The sequence below is a fragment of the Podarcis vaucheri genome (assembly GCF_965113315.1).
Source record: "Podarcis vaucheri genome assembly, chromosome: 2".
Lineage (NCBI taxonomy): Eukaryota > Metazoa > Chordata > Lepidosauria > Squamata > Lacertidae > Podarcis > Podarcis vaucheri.
Window position 1 is genome coordinate 65,244,748 of NC_138760.1, and position 19,523 is coordinate 65,264,270.

At 42.3% G+C, this 19,523-nt stretch overlaps 2 protein-coding genes across 9 annotated transcripts in view; one reads left to right on the top strand and one right to left on the bottom strand.

The window, feature by feature from the left end:
• Positions 1 to 17,662, top strand: part of PKD2L2 (polycystin 2 like 2, transient receptor potential cation channel) — a 32,618-nt gene extending 14,956 nt beyond the window's left edge. For 2 of the 3 annotated variants that reach the window (XM_082211608.1, XM_082211609.1), the window contains 8 exons: positions 2,432 to 2,613; positions 3,536 to 3,656; positions 6,340 to 6,441; positions 9,152 to 9,228; positions 10,358 to 10,412; positions 10,737 to 10,816; positions 11,895 to 12,015; positions 17,433 to 17,662. In XM_082211608.1, coding sequence (XP_082067734.1) covers positions 2,432 to 2,613; positions 3,536 to 3,656; positions 6,340 to 6,441; positions 9,152 to 9,228; positions 10,358 to 10,412; positions 10,737 to 10,816; positions 11,895 to 11,997 — 720 coding nt within the window. In that variant the 3' untranslated portion in view covers positions 11,998 to 12,015; positions 17,433 to 17,662. Of the gene's footprint in view, positions 1 to 2,431; positions 2,614 to 3,535; positions 3,657 to 6,339; positions 6,442 to 9,151; positions 9,229 to 10,357; positions 10,413 to 10,736; positions 10,817 to 11,894; positions 12,016 to 16,775; positions 16,815 to 17,432 lie in introns of all 3 variants that reach the window. The other variant, XR_014216563.1, reaches the window with a different exon arrangement.
• FAM13B (family with sequence similarity 13 member B) overlaps positions 15,000 to 19,523 on the bottom strand; it is a 58,591-nt gene continuing 54,067 nt past the window's right edge. For all 6 annotated transcript variants that reach the window (XM_082211490.1, XM_082211487.1, XM_082211491.1 and 3 more), the window contains 2 exons: positions 19,118 to 19,219; positions 15,000 to 17,629 (listed from right to left, as the gene is read on the bottom strand). In XM_082211490.1, the coding sequence (XP_082067616.1) occupies positions 17,512 to 17,629; positions 19,118 to 19,219 (220 nt within the window). In that variant the 3' untranslated portion in view covers positions 15,000 to 17,511. The remainder of the gene's footprint in view (positions 17,630 to 19,117; positions 19,220 to 19,523) is intronic.

Consider the following 19,523-nt stretch of genomic DNA (forward strand, 5'->3'; position numbering starts at 1 on the left):
AGACAGCGCACGGGATCCATAGCCGCGCAACCTCTCCAGCCAGGAGCTAAACCTCTCCAGCGCGGCTAAAGAAGAAGACAAGGCAGTCCAGGGCAGGCACTCACTGCCCTGGCTTCCTCTTTAGCCTTGCACAGCATCTTTAGTCTTGCACAACGGGATGGATTGCGCCCGCTGTCCACCGGGGCTGGACTAGATGACTCCTGGGGTTCCCTTCCAACCTTGCAATTCTATGACCTCGGAAGGTGTTTGGGGTCTCCACCACTGGAGGCTTTTAAGCAGCGGTTGGGGGACCATCTGCCTGGCGTTCTTTAGCTGTGATTCCTACATTGTGAGGGGGCTGGGCTAGATGACCCTCAGGTGGCCCTCCCAACTCTATACAGTCCTACAGTTCTGCAGCAGGAGATCCACAGCCACTTAGAATCATAGAATCATAGAATTGGAATAGACCACAAGGGCCATAGAGTCCAACCCCCTGCCAAGCAGGAAACACCATCAGAGCACTTCACACAATGCCCACACCATCAGAGCACTTCACACAATGCCCACTCCCAATTTTCATCTGAGAGAAATGTGGCTTCAGTGTCTAGGTAGGTACCCCCCTACTTGCCACACTTCCCCCACCTCACTTAAGCTGAGGGAATTCCTGCCCAGAGAAGCTCCCAGGTGAGGCAAGGGTTAAGATCTACCTCTGGTAGATCTCTTGCGGCTGGAGAGGCGGGCAAGTCTAAAGAGGAAGCCAGGCAGCGAACGGGATGGATCGCGCTCGCTGCCCCGGCTTCCCCTTTAGCCTTGCGAAGCCTCCCACCCCCACCCCACCCCCGGAGAGGCGCGCAAGTCTAAAGGGGAAGCCAGGCAGCGAACGGGATGGATCGCGCTCGCTGCCCTGGCTTCCTCTTTAGCCTTGCGAAGCCTCCCACCCCCCCCCCACCCCCGGAGAGGCACGCAAGTCTAAAGGGGAAGCCAGGCAGTGAACGGGATCCATCCCGTTCACTGCCTGGCTTCCTCCTTAGCCTTGCGAAGCCTCCCACCCCCACCACCCCCGCTGGAGAGGCGCGCAAGTCTAAAGGGGAAGCCAGGCAGCGAACAGGATGGATCGCGCTCGCTGCCCTGGCTTCCTCTTTAGCCTTGCGAAGCCTCCCACCCCCACCACCCCCGCTGGAGAGGCGCGCAAGTCTAAAGGGGAAGCCAGGCAGCGAGCGCGATCCATCCCGTTCACTGCCTGGCTTCCTCTTTAGCCTTGCGAAGCCTCCCACCCCCACCACCCCCGCTGGAGAGGCGCGCAAGTCTAAAGGGGAAGCCAGGCAGCGAACGGGATGGATCGCGCTCGCTGCCCTGGCTTCCCCTTTAGCCTTGCGAAGCCTCCCACCCCCCCCACCCCCGGAGAGGCGCGCAAGTCTAAAGGGGAAGCCAGGCAGCGAGCGCGATCCATCCCGTTCACTGCCTGGCTTCCCCTTTATACTTGCGAAGCCTCCCCCCCCCACCCCCGGAGAGGCGCGCAAGTCTAAAGGGGAAGCCAGGCAGCGAACGGGATGGATCGCGCTCGCTGCCCTGGCTTCCCCTTTAGACTTGCGAAGCCTCCCCCCCCCACCCCCGGAGAGGCGCGCAAGTCTAAAGGGGAAGCCAGGCAGCGAACGGGATGGATCGCGCTCGCTGCCCTGGCTTCCTCTTTAGCCTTGCGAAGCCTCCCACCCCCCCCCCACCCCCGGAGAGGCGCGCAAGTCTAAAGGGGAAGCCAGGCAGCGAACGGGATGGATCGCGCTCGCTGCGCTGGCTTCCTCTTTAGCCTTGCGAAGCCTCCCACCCCCACCACCCCCGCTGGAGAGGCGCGCAAGTCTAAAGAGGAAGCCAGGCAGCGAACGGGATGGATCGCGCTCGCTGCCCTGGCTTCCTCTTTAGCCTTGCGAAGCCTCCCACCCCCACCACCCCCGCTGGAGAGGCGCGCAAGTCTAAAGGGGAAGCCAGGCAGCGAACGGGATGGATCGCGCTCCCTGCCCTGGCTTCCTCTTTAGCCTTGCGAAGCCTCCCCCCGGCTGGAGAGGTTGTGCAAGGCTTTTCTAGAGGAGGGAGAAGGGACTGACTGGCGGCGTCAGTCCCTTCTCCCTCTTGGGGAAAAGCCCGCAAGAGCCGCGCGAAGCTTGTGTGGGGCTCTTGAGGGCTTTTCCTGTCTGCCTCCTCCCTGCATTCGCTCCATAGGACGCACAGACTTTTCCCCTTAGTTTTTAAGACGGGAAAAGTGCGTCCTATGGTGCGAAAAATACGGTATGTCTTTTATAAAGAACTTTATTTCTCTAGTTATTTCATTTCAGGCTCACCTGAATATTCATCCAGTTTAGTATTGGTTTCCTGCCAAATTTAAGCAGGTAACTTGGAGCCCCTTCTGTTGGCTTGGTCTTTGTCCCACCACAATGTATCCTGTTCTGTTTTCTTCCAGATATTTAAATACATAAGCTTTAACAAGACCATGACCCAGCTGTCTTCCACTCTATCCCGCTGCGCTAAAGATATCATCGGATTTGCCATCATGTTCTTTATCATCTTCTTTGCATACGCACAGTTGGGTTACCTGGTCTTCGGGTCTCAAGTGGACGAATTTTCCACTTTTCAGAATTGCATGTATGGAGTCTTCCAGATTGTCTTCATATAGTTCTGTGATTAGTTGGAGCAGAATTTTCTTAAGTGAAGTGCTAAGAGTGCCTGAGATGTTTGATAATGGCATGTTGTGGGATATCTGAGCTGCCTGGTAAAAGTATACAGCTGGAATGGGCAATGGTGGCACAGCAAATCTTTACTGGGTGGGCAAAGTGACCCATTTACTCACAGCCATTTTAAAGGAGCTCGGACCTGAAACAACAATATATCACCAAACCCTTCCCGCTTCAGTTCTCATCCAGGTACAGGCAGTGGCGTAGCGTGGGTTGTCAGCACCCGGGGCAAGGCAAGTAATTTGTGCCCCCTAACCCGTGGATTTACGCCCCCTAACCCGTGGATTTGCACCCCCTAACCCTAACCCTCAGATGTTGCGCCCGGTGCGGCCGGGCCCCCCTGCACCCCCCCACGCTACGCCACTGGGTACAGGGAGACATGATGACTGTGAATGAACATTTCTGCATGCAGGGCACAAAGTGGATTGTTACCTAAGCCAGCCTTTCTCAACCTGGTGCCCTCCAGGTGTTTTGGACGAGATGCTTTGACCCCAGCCAGCATAGCCAATGGCCAGGGATGATGGGAGCTCTCGTCCAAATCATCTGGAGGGCATCAGTTCGAGCAAGGCTGTTCTAAACTTTTGTGTCTAAATTGTTTTGCCACTATACACTCTTTGGGAGCTATGCTGAGGAGCAAGGTAAAAAATCTTAATAATAATAAAATCAGCTAGTCACTATAGAAATAGGTTTGAAAGCTCAGAAGAGATAATCTATGGAAGCCAGTGGTTGATATTTTAAAACTGAGTATAAGCTGTATCATAAGATTTAACTCAATATAAATTGTAGAAGAATATTGTATACTGACCGTTTCTATATTTTTTCTCCCTCTCTAGTTTTACCCAATTTCGCATCGTGCTTGGAGATTTTAACTTTGCCGAAATAGAGCATGCAAATCGAATTCTTGGGCCAATATACTTCATCACATTTGTGTTCTTTGTGTTCTTCGTACTGCTGGTAAGTAGTGTTTTAGATAATTCCAATTAAATACAAATACATATACAAGCAAGCAAACAAACAAACAAACAAAGTAATTAAATCTCTGTATTTGGGCTGGTGTCAGAGTAATAAAACATAGTACACATGCTCATAGTTTTATGGGACAGTGTTTAAATGATCATATATTGGCTTAATATGCTGAGATATCAATGTGTGTTTTGTTAGCATAGTCAAGTACTGTTCTTTTCAATTTGCAGTGCAAACAAATAAACCAGGAAAGCTTCAATTAACCATATTCCAAGCCACAATTTGAAGTTGTTTTAATACTGTGGTTTGTTCTCAAGCTGGTAACCATAGCTTCATGGCTTAGATAAAACTGGCAATTATGGTTAATTAGAGACTTTCCAGTTAATCATGGCTTGTGCAAAGTGAAGAGTGAAAGCAAAAGTCGTGTTTATATCTTTGCTTATTAAGCTGAAAGACTATTGTTATATATATTTCACCAAAGTTGTCATATTTTAATGCAAACCATGAGCACCAGAAAGCCAACAACAAAAGCAACAACAGTATAATCCTATGCATGTCTTATTTGGAAGTAAGTCCCACTGAGTTCAGTGAGACCCACTTCCAGGTATCTGTGTAAGCTGGGTTGGGAATTGTGTGGCCCTCCCAGTGGTGTTCAGCTCCCTTTGGGCCCTAGAAGTATGTAACAACAACAACAACAACAACAACAACAACAACTATTATTATTATTATTATTATTATTATTATTATTATTGATATGCTTCCCATCTGACTGGGTTGCCCCAGCCACTCTGGGCAGCTTCCAACAAATTAAAACATTAGACACAGTAAAACATCAGACATTGAAAGCTTCCCTATACAGGGCTGCCTTCATATGCCTTCTAAAGGTCAGATAGTTTATATCCTATAGAATTGGCCTGAGACCACTCACTTACAGAAGTGCAATATGGTCTACCTTCTGCTGGAATTTCTTTTGAGAGATACATTTGTAAAGCACTGAGGCATGACTTTAAATTATTCTGCTGTTTAAGCATTCAGGGCTGACACTTACTTCAGCAGTCCTTGCAGTGCTAAGCTTAGTAATGGTTTGTTAATGAGTCAGGGAAAAAGGAGATGTGGCAAGGAAGCAGGGATGCAACAAGAGGGAGATTGAGAGATGGTAGACTGCAAACGTTGTGGAGCAAGGAGCTAATTTTAGAAAGGCTTACCATTCTTATTTGTCTATTCTCTCAGGTTTAGCGGGTAAAGTTAGAGAACTCGAGGTGGGGCATGAGTTTTCTTTTTTTATACTTTGTTTTGATTATGTTGCCCTGCCAATTTACTGTGATAAACCTTGAATACTGAATAGCAGAGCAAGTTGCTTATGTAAAAGTAGGCATGATTATAAAATGTAGGTGCACATTTTCATATTTGCCACTGGGATGTTAGAAGATGAGAAAACTAAATCAGTCAGTCATCCCAACCTTATTTTTCCCAAATAGAGGTTTGTAAACATGGGGTGCTTTTGTTAAGGCTGCAGTCTTATGAAGTAAGCCCAGTTGAATTTCCATTGTAAGACTTTGCTTACATCCATGCTGCATCATTTCCCCATTATCTTTTGAAATCTGACCTACCCACTTTCCTATTCCTGTGCATACCTGGGGGTCTTTTTGCACACAGATAGCACACAACTTTACTTGTAAGCCAATTCACAGCCTATGCTGAGGGGCAGGTTCAAGCACTTAGTCTGTCATCATGATGAGCAGCAGTGTGACATACTTATTTAATTGGAGATGGTTAAGTACAGTGGAATAGGGGATGCAGGTGGCGCTGTGGTCTAAACCACAGAGCCCAGGGCTTGCCGATCAGAAGGTCAGCAGTTCGAATCCCCGCGACCGAGTGAGCTCCCGTTGTTCGGTCCCAGCTCCTCCCCATCTAGCAGTTCAAAAGCACATCAAAGTGCAAGTAGATAAATAGGTACCACTCCAGCAGGAAGGTAAACAGCGTTTCCATGTGCTGCTCTGGTTCTCCAGAAGCAGCTTAGTCATGCTGGCCACATGACCCGGAAGCTGTCCGCAGACAAACGCTGGATCCCTAAGCCTGTAAAGCGAGATCAACGCCGCAAACCCAGAGTCATTTGCAACTGGACCTAACGGTCAGGGGTACCTTTACCTTTAAGCACAGTAGAATACAGAATGGAATCTTTTCACCAGTAAAACATCCCTGCCCCTCATTTCAGGTGGCATGGACAGTGTATCTTGTAGTAGTCATCCAAACATCATGAGGAAAATTGCAATCAAGTTTGATTTGTACCTCATTACTAAGGTACTAAACATGACACAAAATTTTGAAGTAAAATGCTCATCAAGGGCGCTAACCAGCAATTGATGTGATCCCCTTGGACAAACAGAGAAAAAAATAGTGGGTGTAGTCATCATATTAATATTGGAACTTTGGAAGGAGTTGTAAAATTAATAAAAACTACTATTAGCCACTATCTTGCAAGGTTGGTGAGTTGTCTTCTATTATGAATGTACTAATTTTTCTTATTCACTACACCTTGCAAATATTGTTGACTCTAATCGCTGCTCTGTTGTATTGACTAATCTGACATCATCCGATTAAATAACCATTGAGACCCCTTCCTCTAAGTTCAGCCTCTGATTTTGTGACTCAAAATTCTTTCTCTTTTGCACAGAACATGTTCTTGGCAATCATTAATGACACATACTCTGAAGTGAAAGCTGATTTTTCAGTCATCCCAAGCAGAGAATTTGAGATCAGTGATCTTATTAGACAGGTAAGCACCTATAGGTGTTTGTTCATAGTACCATTGTCAGCAACAAAATAATGGCTGCTTGTTAATCATATATTGGCTTAATAGGATGAGATGTGAAGAAGTTTCATTTTGTACCTGCAGCCACTTTGCTGCTCCTTTTGTTAGAGCAAGTAAACAAGACAGGAAATCTTTCCATCTCATCCTGACTGGGAAATTAATGGTTAATGGTTTCAGGACGAACAAGTATATTAAGACTCATATAATGGTTTGGAGTGGTTTAATATCCTGGCTTGTTCCAAAGCTATCATGAGGACAAAATGGGAAATTATAGTTAATGGAAAATTTCCTGGCTTATTTTCTGTTCACACAAAGGGAAGAGCTAAGTGGTTGTGTGTGTGATCAAAAGCTTGTTCATATGTCAGCTTAATCATGTGACTATATTAATCATAGATAATAGAATCTATAATGAGTAGTTACTGACTACTTGCTTTATTCATAAAAACCTTTAAGGATCAACCCGGTACTACTACCTATAGTTCCAATTAACTGAGATGCAATTCACTTGGCTTCAATGGGTCTGTGGTTCCATAGACAATGAATGGGGTTTTGTCACTTCATTGTTTGGGTTGCATCTCCTAATCAAGGAGTCATTTCTGGTTGGCTGCATTTGTGAGGCTGGGAAAAATAAGAAAGTCACCACATGATTCCAACCTGATCTTCGTATTTAGGGGCTCAACCATCCCTTGGGGTTGGTTGATAATCCCATCCATTGGGATTATGTGGTACACCTTTTGTGACTTGTGAAAACTCCTTGCATCACTTTATATTACCCATGTCTTCTTTTTGAGCATATGATATTTTTAAGCAGGTTACTAGCAATGCCCCATTTGGTTGTGCAGAGTCTGGTGATAGGGAGAAACATGTGTTTGGTGTGGCTGATGAATATGTAAATCTAGTTTAATTGAGAATCTCATGTGAGATTGGCTTATTTAAGAGCAGGGGTTTTTATCAGCCCCCCAAGTCGCTGTTATTTATTATTCATTTGCCAGGTGTATATTTGCAGTCACTGCATATTCAGAAACTACAAACACTTTCTGCCTCATGCTTGTGTAGACACCTTGTTCAAAGCCTGATTAATCCCAAATTCACCACTGTAACATACTACCTAATGCAGCTTCCGTTGACTTTTTTTCTTATCCTTATTCTTGGGATTTTGAAGAAAGGCTGCTTTATTTTAAGCAACCGAGCATCTAGAGGATGAAAACAGAGTGCAGAAATACACATCCTGTGATAGGATGTTCAAGTGACAGGTGTCATAATTTCTAACATCTTGAAATAAAAGCATTCCCTCATTTTTAAAAGCCAAGGATTGCTTATTGCTCATATATGATCATGGGGAAAATATTAAGGAGGCTCATTTATAAAAGATACCATGGATATTTCCAGTACATAGAACTCCCACCCAAGTTTATTAAAGCTGTTTTTCACAGCCCAGCCTCTATTTAGCACTGAATGTATTGAGACAATGGTTTTTAATATATGCATACAACAACTAAAATCTGTGAGGACAGTTACAAGAATGGTTGCCAACTTTTTATTCCACCCCCATACAATTTTATTAAAGTTTTTCCATAATACAATAAAAGAAAAGAAGCTAATTAAATAAAAACAATAATAAAAGAAAGATAAAAGAAAATGCAGAGTCCTCTCTCAAAGGTAGCTCTTAACCCTCACATAGAAAGAGGTAGACTTTCCCAGCTCTCACCAGGGAGCTTTCGTTTTTTCTCCTATTTTCTCACCCTGGCAGATCTTCCCTTCCCTGCCTCTCATTCAGGGTCCTTCACAGCACTATCCATCACCAAGAATGGTTTCCAAGGTTTTTCCCCTGATGTTTCAGTTGTGTGTGTTTTTACCCAGTATGCCGCTTAAAATTAATCTCCAGAATCACTTATAAAGAGTACCACTTTTTACGCTTCTGTTTATGATTCTATGATTCTTCCTCACAAGAAATTTGTGTGTTCTAAGTTGTGCTGGAGACAGATCTGAGTAAGTGTTACCTTTCATAGTTTAAAAATAGACGAGAAGAGGCAGCTTGCTTGTTTGGCACAGTAGCCAAAGATGGTGCATACTGAAATTGTTTTGCATTCACCAGAGCTGCATCCAATTTAAGGGTACAATTCTCTGTCCCTGGAATGGCATCCCAGTGACTATAGAATTTTATAGCTTTGACTGTATCTGGGCAGAGCAGGACTTCAACTATTCCTCCTCCAACAGTAGGAAGGTATATATCTGTGGATCCAGGAAATCTTTGCATCCTCTGAACCCAAATCCTTTCTGTTCCCCTGCTATGTGCCCAGGATGGGTTTGGGGAAATATGTCAGCCCTCCAACCAGTCCCATCGTTTCTACCCTCACCAGCACAAAACGGTTGTTACTCAGGATTTGATGGGTCTATGTTTCCCCTTCTCATTGGTTTCCTCTGCCCATCTGCCTAATACATCAGCATTCCCTCTTAAGACGCATACATACTGCAACTTCGAGGCTCCAACATCATTTTCAGCTTTTACTCTTTCCCCACCCTGTTTTGCTTAACATCCGTTTGAAAAAGTTTCTGACAACTCAGAAGCTTATTCACTATTTTGTGACATTTCAGTGAGATATAATGAATATATTGCCAAGCTGTGATTTTGGGAGATATTCACCTAACAGTGCTGTCTTTATATTATACTTAGAGTTACAATAAAGCTCTAGTCAAACTCAAACTGAAGAGGCAGACATCACAGACAGAAGACTTGTATGGAGTAAGCAGGTAGAAATCACATGCGCACCTCAGTTGTCAAAACCTTGAAACCAAAAAAGTATTTGCTATGTTAGCTGTGTTTTTCAAGCTTGCAATCAAATCTAATGTGCACCCTAATTTTCATGACGTAATTAGGCCAAAAAAGGTGTTTATTACATTCGAGTAAATACAGTATATATCCCATATATTATTTCGATAGAAAGAAGGCTCACAAGAGAATTCCGTTGCTATTGCAGCATATGGTAGAATCCATGTTCTGTTGCAGTCAGATGGCAAAACTGATTACAATGCTGCTAGACTGCATGTTAAAGTTTTGAAATAAGGGGGTGGGGAATCTACTCCCAGTCCTGTCACATGTAAATTTAATGTCAATCAATCTAGATGTTTCCTGAAATGTATAGCCATTGCCATCCTATGTCTGTTCTTATCTCTTGGTTGAATATGTGTTATTGAAAGTAGTGTTTTCTTTCTACCACATCTTACCACTTCCTTGGTTGCTGTATGCGAGGGGCAGGGAAATGCTGAACGGCAATAATAATCATGTCATGCATCTTCTTTAACTAGATATAATTGTGATGTGGGAGATGTGGGTGAGCAGTGGGGTAACTTTTTAGCATTAATTGACTGATTAACTGCATTCAGGCTTTTTGGGAAGAAGTGGGGACTTATTTCTTTTCACACAAAATAAGATCTACATTTTACACCAGGTTCCATTTTGTAGTTTGCTGACATCAGTTTCACTCAAAGCTGTTTCACAGCAGCGAGGAACCTCTGGCCCACAAAGGCTGCTTTGAGCTGGTGTTGCCCACCTCTTACTCCCCTGAAGTCATATGACGTGAGGTGTGGGACTGATAAAGCCATGAATGCCAAGGGACTGTCGGGAGAGCACACTAAGGTGTGTACTCCTAATTGCTCCTTTCCTGTGGGACTTGCATTGAATGCTGTATGCGAGCACTACTGCCTTTTACAGGGATCCGATCACCCAACATCATAAGATATTGGATGATTGGCCTATAGTGTGTTGGCCACTGCTTGATCCAGCCTACTGGACCAAAGTGGTTCTCCACCCTTGCTGTATCAGGAAGTGGCCATAATATGGACTGTAATTGTGTACTGTGTTTTATTGCATGACAATTAGAAGCTCCAGGACAGATATGAATAAGAGCCTCTCCAGAGTTGGTAGTTTGGACAAGGTAAGATTCTTCTGCTCTAAAAACTTGATGCTGAATTCTGCACACAAGACTACAGACACGTTCCCTCTCTTTTTGGCTGTTCTCTGGTAGAATCTAGCATTCATCTGACCCTGCACACATTCTTTTCTTCAGGCATTGTGTGTTTGTATGGATCAGTAATAGGAATGTGTTTTAAGGACAGAAAATGCCTAGTCCTTTCTTCTTTTATACTTCTGCACTTTGTATAATGCGACTTGAGCATGTGAGCAATGCAACACGTGAACATGGGAAAGTGACTTAATGATGGCTGTTTTTCTTTGTGTAAACAATATTGTGTCTCTACAGGATGTTTCCAGGAAACGGAAAGCTTATGGTAGCTCATCCGCAGGACTTCAGAATGCAGTTTCTTACACTGAATTTCAAAGGTGTGCTGCTTAGTGTCATAGCCACGGTTGTCTTCAACCCTTTCAGGCTGGGATTCATGTTCATGCCAAATGTATTGGAGACCCACTTCTTGTTAAGCCCCCCCCCCAAGGAAATGCTGAGCTCAGGAGGGGGGAGTGCTCTCGTGCTCAAATCCTGCTTGTGGGTTTCCCACAGGCAATTGCTTGGCCACTGTGAGAACAGGATGCTGAGCTGGGTAGGCCATTGGCCTTAGCCAGCAGAATCTTTTGATGTTCCTACATCAGATAGTAATCCAGTAATGGGGTCATGATACACCAGTTGAAAACTAATGTATGAAGAGACAGTGTGATCCTCATTTGGACACTTTTCCACCCCAAACAACTTATTTATTCGTTTTAAAAAGCATGCTCCTGATGGGGTCATCTGACCTACCCAGTTGGAACTCCATAATGCAGCGGATCCCTGCCCATGCAGGGCTGCCTCAACGCTTCTCAAAAGCACTGTTTCACATAGCCACCACCACCCCATTTAAAAGAGAAGGGGGGCAGCTGCTTCAAACAGTGCTTCTCCTTTCAGAGGTCCATGGGAAGTTGATCTTTCCCAAAGGTAGCTACTTCCAAAAGTAGCTGCTTTCTTTAGCTGCACATACTTTGTTCCCAGGAAGGAACAAGTGCACCCAAACAGCCCTTTTCAGGCCATCCCATGTTACTCCTTTCAACTTCTGATTTGGGAAGTGGAAATGGGCTGCAGGGATGGTGTCAAAGAGTAGCACTGGGAAGGAGAAGTGGCTTCCATTGGACAGAAACCTATTCCCCCGCAAGGCACACTCCTACTGCCCATCAGCTCATGGGTGGATTGGAGAGCACCTTGCTCCAGCAGAGGAACCACCAAGAGCCTACATTAAGCTCCCAATTGTTATTTTGAAGCCCCACCCTCCACCTAACATCATGTAGGTATAGAGCAGGTGGGTGTGGCTTCCCAAAAATGGCTAGTTGAGCCAAATGAGGAGGCGTGGCAGGCTAAAAATGATTCTAAAGCCCCGCAGATGAGTTTTCTATTTGTACGTTTTGTTGGATTTTGATTTTTTCCTTGTTCTAGACTTTCCAGATATACAGCAGAAATGGAGAAACAACTGAAAGAAGTGACCTATAAGCTTGACATGCTTATGAACGCTGCTCCTAAAACCACAGTCTCACCATGAAAGCTACAGTAGGGAAAGGTAAGAGAGCAGATTTTACAATTGGGACCCAGTCTGACTGAAACCTTAGATGCAACTTCTTATGCCTTTCAGAAACAAGGTTGCCCAACGTGTCTCAGTATTTGTATAGCTGCAGCACTGGGAAAACGTTCTAGACTCTAGAATGTAGATGTTGAAAGGAATCCTTCCCCAGCTTATGCATTACCCCCTCCATTCAAGTGGCGTGCCAGTTGCCTGGCTGAACACCACATAGATTCTGAGAAAAAGCTACTTCATAAAGTTAAAAAAAAGGAAAGTTCCAACCAACCAACCAAAGTCTAAAGATGGGGTTGCCCAGGAGCTCTGATTGCTTGCCTCCTACTACTAAATGTAAGGCAGAAGAGCTGCTTTTGGCATAACTTCTTTTGTCAACAGTAGCTTAACAGGAAGCGAGAACTGTAGGCATGTTACATAGCCATGAACATGCACTGAACACCTTCACCTACTGTTTTATTATGTGGCTGTTTGGGGACACTGTACTTAAACCCAGGCAATCAGGTTGCAGCTGTGGGAAAACACATAAGAATAGAAATGTTTTAAAAGATAAGGCAAAAGTGTTTTCCTTCATTCTTTAGAGCAGCATTAGAGGGGCAAAGAATAAATCTCAATTTGGAACTGCTGGGAGCAGGCTGTCAAATGCTATAGGATACTAAATAAAGTTGTTTAGTTTTGTATCTATTGTATTCTATATTCCGAAGCCAGTTTGAAAAAAATGATATATTATATATCCCAATCCAGAAAAGGCAATTGCCACATACTTATCAGAAACCATGGACATACCTTAGAATTCCCAAGATCCCACTCCCCAAATTCATCCTTTAATTGATTTTATTTCTGGATGTAAGAATTAAACAATTTTTAAAATTGTAGAATTGCTAATGGGAAAGTCTTTTGGAAGGCAGTATTTAGAATTGCTGTTTTCACCACACCCATGTTTATTATATGTTGCCCCCCAGAGGGTTGACCATGGTGGCTGGCCTTCAGCACAAAAAAGAGTTAAGCCTGCCATAGATACACATCTGAATGTACCTTCAAATAAAAATGTTACTTTCAATAGGACACATTCATCACCCCCATGTCAGTGCAGCTCCAGGTTTGTGTCTGCTTCCCACTGAAAGTAACGGAGTACTTTGTGTGTATGTGCGTGTCCCCAATGGTGAAGTGATCTGATTTACACTCCCATCTAGTGTTTTGTGGACCAGGGTAAGACTGGAGAAGTCAGTTTCTAAAGATAATGGTGATATTTATTTTGTTTTGCATTTGCTACATTGTTCTGAAAGCTCAATTAATTTAAAAGTGGATAAATAATGTAAGACAATTGTCATCATTTAGAATATCCTATTTACCTCAGTAACCAAATGTCACCTGAAAAATAATGCCTCTGGATATCATTCAAGCTTGAAATTTTATCCCCAGGGAAAGAAGGCACACGGCCGTAATACAGTCACTGAGAATACCCTTCTCTGTGCCCTTGGCTGGTAGTGCAAAGAGGATGCTCTCAGGTACTTGTAACGGTAGCAGGGAGGTGTTAAGTATGAAACAGTGCACTTTGCACTAAAAAAACCTATGTCAATACCACTTATTTCCTGTGACTTACATGAATTAAGGAAATTTACAAACATTTGCTCCCTGCAATCAATTCTGCTCCTATAGATGAGGATGCTCAGAGCTATGGAGGGGAAAAGTAGAGGGTTTTTTTAGTGCATTAGCATCAAGGCCATATTGCATCAAAAACTTACTTCCAGCAACCATCTCCCAAGCTTACATTTGCTCATGGAAAAGGACTTTCTTCTGGCAACAGCCTGGTCCCATTTTTTAAAGTATGAGCAGCTGAAAACCATGGTTAACAATAAAGGAACCCTGGAAGGCTAGTATACATACATGGCTGAGACCCTCCCTTTAACAGGTACTGCTAAATTCTACACCCAATCAGCATCTTGTTTTTAGTTCTTGAGGGATTTTTTTTTTAATCCTATGTTTCCCAAAGCTCTTGCAACTGCCGCATCATTTTAGATGGATCAGTTGTTTTTACTGCAAGCGATATTTCTTTGTGGATCAACAGAGGGCTCCAAGAAGGATGTGTTGCCTGCCTTGCAGCTCAGAAACACAAAACTGCACTTCAATGCTGTTTTCTTGAACAGAAGAGAATGGATCTCTGTCAAGTATTAGAACATGATTAGGTGCATGATAGTAATAACAAGAACTTGTTAAGCAACATAAAAAAATTCCTTCCAGTAGCACCTTAAAGACCAACTAAGTTAGTTCTTGGTATGAGCTTTCGTGTGCATGCACACTTCTTCAGATACACTGAAACAGAAGTTGCCAGATCCTTCTATATAGTGAGAAGGAGGGGAGGGGTATTACTCAGAAGGGTGGTGGGAATGGGAGATGGCAGATAGCTGAGATGAGCCTGTTACATGATGAGATAGATCAGCTATCTGCCAATCTCCCATTCCCACCACCCTTCTGAGTAATACCCCTCCCCACCTTCTCACTATATAGAAGGGTCTGGCAACTTCTGTTTCAGTGTATCTGAAGAAGTGTGCATGCACACGAAAGCTCATACCAGGAACTAACTTAGTTGGTCTTTAAGGTGCTACTGGAAGGAATTTTTTTATTTTGACTATGGCAGACCAACACGGCTACCTATCTGTAATTGTTAAGCAACAGTCTAATATGGAGGTTAATGGGAAAAACCAGACCAAAAAATCAGGTGGGAAGGAATGACTTGCTGGCAGGAGTACCCCCAGATACTGCCCCATACCCTTGAGACAGAGAAGAAAAACTGCACAGCTCACCAAAACAGGGTGGACCTTGGATACATCCACAAAGAAATTAGGTTAACAAATTCAGATGTGGAAAAAATCAGGTCTGTAGAACACAAGAATAACCTTGCTGAACATTCTAGAAGTATAATATAATAAACTGCTTCCAGTCGGCAGCACTGTAAAAATTAGAAGAGTGTGCACAATGAATATATTTATTTATTTATGGGTCACCTTTCAACCTGAAGGCCTTTAAAGCAGCTTACAATGTAACAAGATAAAAAACACAAGTACATGCTTGTTTCTGGTGAAACTGCAACTACCACCAGTTCTGAGACTCTAAGCCAGGACTACATGTTAAAGCCAAACAGTAGAATTATAGGCAACAGCACACAGGATTAAAACAAACAATTGTTAAAACCTTGTTTAAACGCCCTAGAGTCAATTAGGAGAAACAACACATGTTCCACACACGCACACATACACACACCACAAACACACAATGGAGTATGACAATAAAAGATCCTTTTATTATAAAAATCTATACAATGAAATACCAGACATAGCAATCATTTATATCTGGTTTATTTATATATATATTTATATATCTATATATCCACATATAGTTTTTACTTATACCAAAGTAAAACTATGTTATATCACAAAATGCCTAACACTACCATTTATTGCTCAATAAGATGGCACAACACACACTCTTAGCATAACTGATGCCATGCTAGCTACGATACTGAACAAACAGCCAAACACTGCATAACACACCAAAGCAGCTGTTAATTCTGAAGTGGAACCAGTCTGATCACTCACTTTATAAAAATATTGGAATCATATAGATTTAAGCATTATAAAGGAGGAATATATTATTTAAAACATTTAAATAGTGCATATTGACATTTTGCATGTGGTATATAAAACATTCATGTACAACACTGTACAGTACACATAAGTTTCAATGTTTGGGTGCACCTGTGTCTGCAGATTGATAGAAAACAAAGTGAAGTGTACATTGCACAATGGAGCTGAATAAAAGCCACAGATGATCTCCAGATTAATTTCCAAACTTGTAATTCACTACTAAAAAAACCCTTCTAGTTGTATAAAAAGGCAAAGCATTTGAATATAATCTCATTTCAGTGCTCTTGGGTTCCAAAATTACATGCCTATAATCACAGTAAAAATAGAGAGACATAGCAAACAGGCAAGTATGGAGTATTGAAAATCTACTTTCTATCTATTCCATGTTAACACACTGACCTGATGAATTACATGCTAGCCACTTATTTCACAGACATTCATTTTTTGGTCTTTCAAAAAGCAATGAGAATCAATATCTGTGTTGACATTAGCTGTTCATAACACATGCAGCAAATAGGCACATACAAAAACATGGCCACAGTACAAAAGATATCAAAAATGTGCCAATTTCAACATTTAGGGCTCAGTCCAGTTGTGCCACAGATGCAGCACCCACATGCAAAGAAATCCCATGACACTGCCCTGTTCCTCCCCATTCAGTGTGCACACACTGGCACTCAATTCATCAAACCATTTTTAAGGGCCTGAGGTACAGTGTCTGCACACATGCCATAAAGGCAGGTGGTAAAACGGAGTCTCTGACCTTTGATAATCTCTCTATGTGCAGACTGTATGTCCACAGTAGGCTTGGATAGAGCCTTTCAGACTGCAGATTTAAGTGGGGCGGGGAAGGGATTGAGAAGAACCATTAAAGGCTACTGTCATCTATACTAGGCAAAATAAACATCACAAAAATGTTTCAATTCTGAAGCTTCATCATGCAATAACCATATGATATCTGCTTATTGCCACAAACAAATTACTTTTCCTTCCATTTTTACAACAGTGACATAGCAGAGAGGCTTTTCTCAAACTGTGTGTCTACCTTGAATCCATCACACTAATGATTTTATTTTAGCCCTTGGTAAGATATGCTTATTTCAGATACAACAGAGCTGAGCACAGACACTCTCCCATACAAAGGTAAGATGCAATATCCATTTGAGATCACACACTAAATCACCATCAGCTGATAAATTAACAGTAATGCAAGTCTTGTAGGCAATATGTGATATAAATGTTCAGGTTTTTCCAAGTTTTAAAAATACAACAAGCAAGGTCACTTTCTGGTTTGTCCATTGTAATCTGAAACTGAAGACCAAGGAGCTTTAAGTTGCAAATATCTACAGACCATAAACCATTCTATCGTATGAAAAATGTCATTTGAAATCAAACAGAGTTATTCCGCAGCGGTCCTCTGAAAGGCATTTCAGTTCAGTTTGGTGTTGAAAAACACAGTTGTGTTCTTAAATTTGCTGCCATTGTTCCCCAGCATAAAAAGGCAACAGAGGGAGTTCAGTACAACACTAACAAATGCAGATGAAACGAAGTTAGAAGGTCCAGAGTTTCTGAATGGTTCTAGTTCTACAGTCTTTTGGGAGGAAGATGCATTTTTAATTAAAAGAAACAAGGAAAATGTTTTCTAAAGTTGGACAGAGCAGTCTTACTTTTTTAAAGTTTTTTGTTAGCTTTCTAGATAGGACCTACTTGCCTTTCAAATGTGGCACCATAAAATGTACAAAAACTGCATTCTTTCAACAGCGCAAGACAAAAGTGAACACCTAACAGTACTATGGACATCATAAGAAAACAACCTTTCACTATTATGAAGAAACTTAATTTATTTTGAAGAATCTTGTTTGCTGATAAGGACTTCAAGAAGCCGCAGTTTGGCTTTAACTTTCTTGTACTCTCTGTACTCATCAAGCATGGGAGCACGATCTTCTTTCTGAACATTTCTGGAAAAATAAAGCCAATGCAACATTTAACAATTCTGACCAATTTTGTTGGTTTGAAATAGATTGGGGATGCATGCAGGCTAGAGGTGTTTCATGTTATACTGGTGAACTGGAGGTGGTGCATCTGTCATCCTTGACCCTGTGCTTCATTCTAAGCATTTTTAGGCAAAAGCTTGTATTTTCTGAAGTACAAACATCAATTCATGGAAGGAACCTAGTAATCAGAGATATATTGCTTCTGAACATGGAGGTTACATTTCTATCAAAGGTAAAATATTAGCATGTGATAACAATTTAAAGAAGTATCAAGAAAAGGAAATACATCTGCAGCACTCTACTCATAACAGTGTGTAGTTCATTTTATCTGTTGTTCTCATAAGGTTTTACAAATTGTCTATAAAAAGTTAACTTTGTGGGTTGTTTTTTTTTTAAAAAAAGGTTAAAAATCCATTTAAATGAGTAAGAGTAGCCAAGCCCGTTCTCATTCCACCCAAGTCAGTGCAAAAATGTTACAGGGTGGAATTCAAACTAGTGCTAATTGCATTATAAGCACAAACATTTCTGCTTGCCTAATCAAACTATCTCCTCTGTTTGCATGCTGTTCTGGGACTTCTTTCAATCTCCCAAGAACTGGCTGGGGGGGAGAGAAAGGGGAAAAAAATATATTGTGCTGCCTCTTACTAGCATAGCTATTTAGTTTAATCCAGTACATAACGTTTAACAAGGCTGCATTGTCATCATAGCAAAGTTGAGAGATGCAGTTGACAGTAATACTGAAGTTTTATTATGCTACATTTCTCAGTATCTTTATGGAATGTAATGACTTATTTGATTGGCAAGCATTATGTGTAATGAATCTGAAGCCCCCTCCAGCTTCCTTCACAGAACCTATTTCTTGCTGAACTGAGGTAAAAATGGCTAGAATCCAATGGGAAACATGTACTAAATTTTATTATTTATTTTAATTGGCTATATTTATACAAATATTCATTGAAACCAAATAGTGTGGCTGATGATCCTACTAAAATAGATGAACATTGGAGGCCACATTTGCAAAATCCAATCAAGGGACCCACTGTTGCAAGTAAACATAGAAGCTATGTGTTTCGAAACCTAGAAGCTATGGCTTCCAAACAAGCCAGGGTATAAATCTATGGTTTAAAGTTGGTTTATGAATCCTGGTTTGTTTGAAAGTCTTAAACCAGAGTTCCCAGTTTGCACCTAGTGTAAAGCTATAGTTAACTGTGGATTCCTTGTTTTCCCACTTGTACAAAGAGAGAAGGCAAGGGGGCTGCATGCAACTGCATAAAGCAAGTGTATCCTGGCTTAGTAAGAGTCATGTGAACTGAGTCAGTGTTAGGTTGTCATTTTCAACACTGTACATTACTAGCATAACTAATGCCTTCATCGACAAACACAATTGCATATTTGTCTCATCTTCATTATGAGTAAACTTCTGGGCCTACAATCATTGTATATTCAACTAACCTTCCATTCTGCTGATAAAACCCTTCTTCAAATTCCCGTAGAGTTTTGCGCAATTTCTTTTTTTCAGCTCTGGCTTTCCAAAGTTGCTCCAATAATTCAGGCCTATAAAATTATTTAAAAATGCATAGGGTAATCAAAACCATCATGGGTATTCCACCCATCAACAAAGCAATAATATCAATGCCCCTTGCACAACATTTTCCAGGTGCCCGACAGCCGGCTGCAGCACTGAGTATAGCATAGCTGCTTTCTGCAGTCATCAGCTATGCAATCAAGTTCACCATAGGGGAATGGATTGGCTGTGTGATGATGTTTCTCATGGGGAACTCGGTCACACAGCTGATCCAGCTGCACCTCTGCTTGCGCCACACCTGATGTGATTTTGGGAGAACAGCCTCTCAGGTCA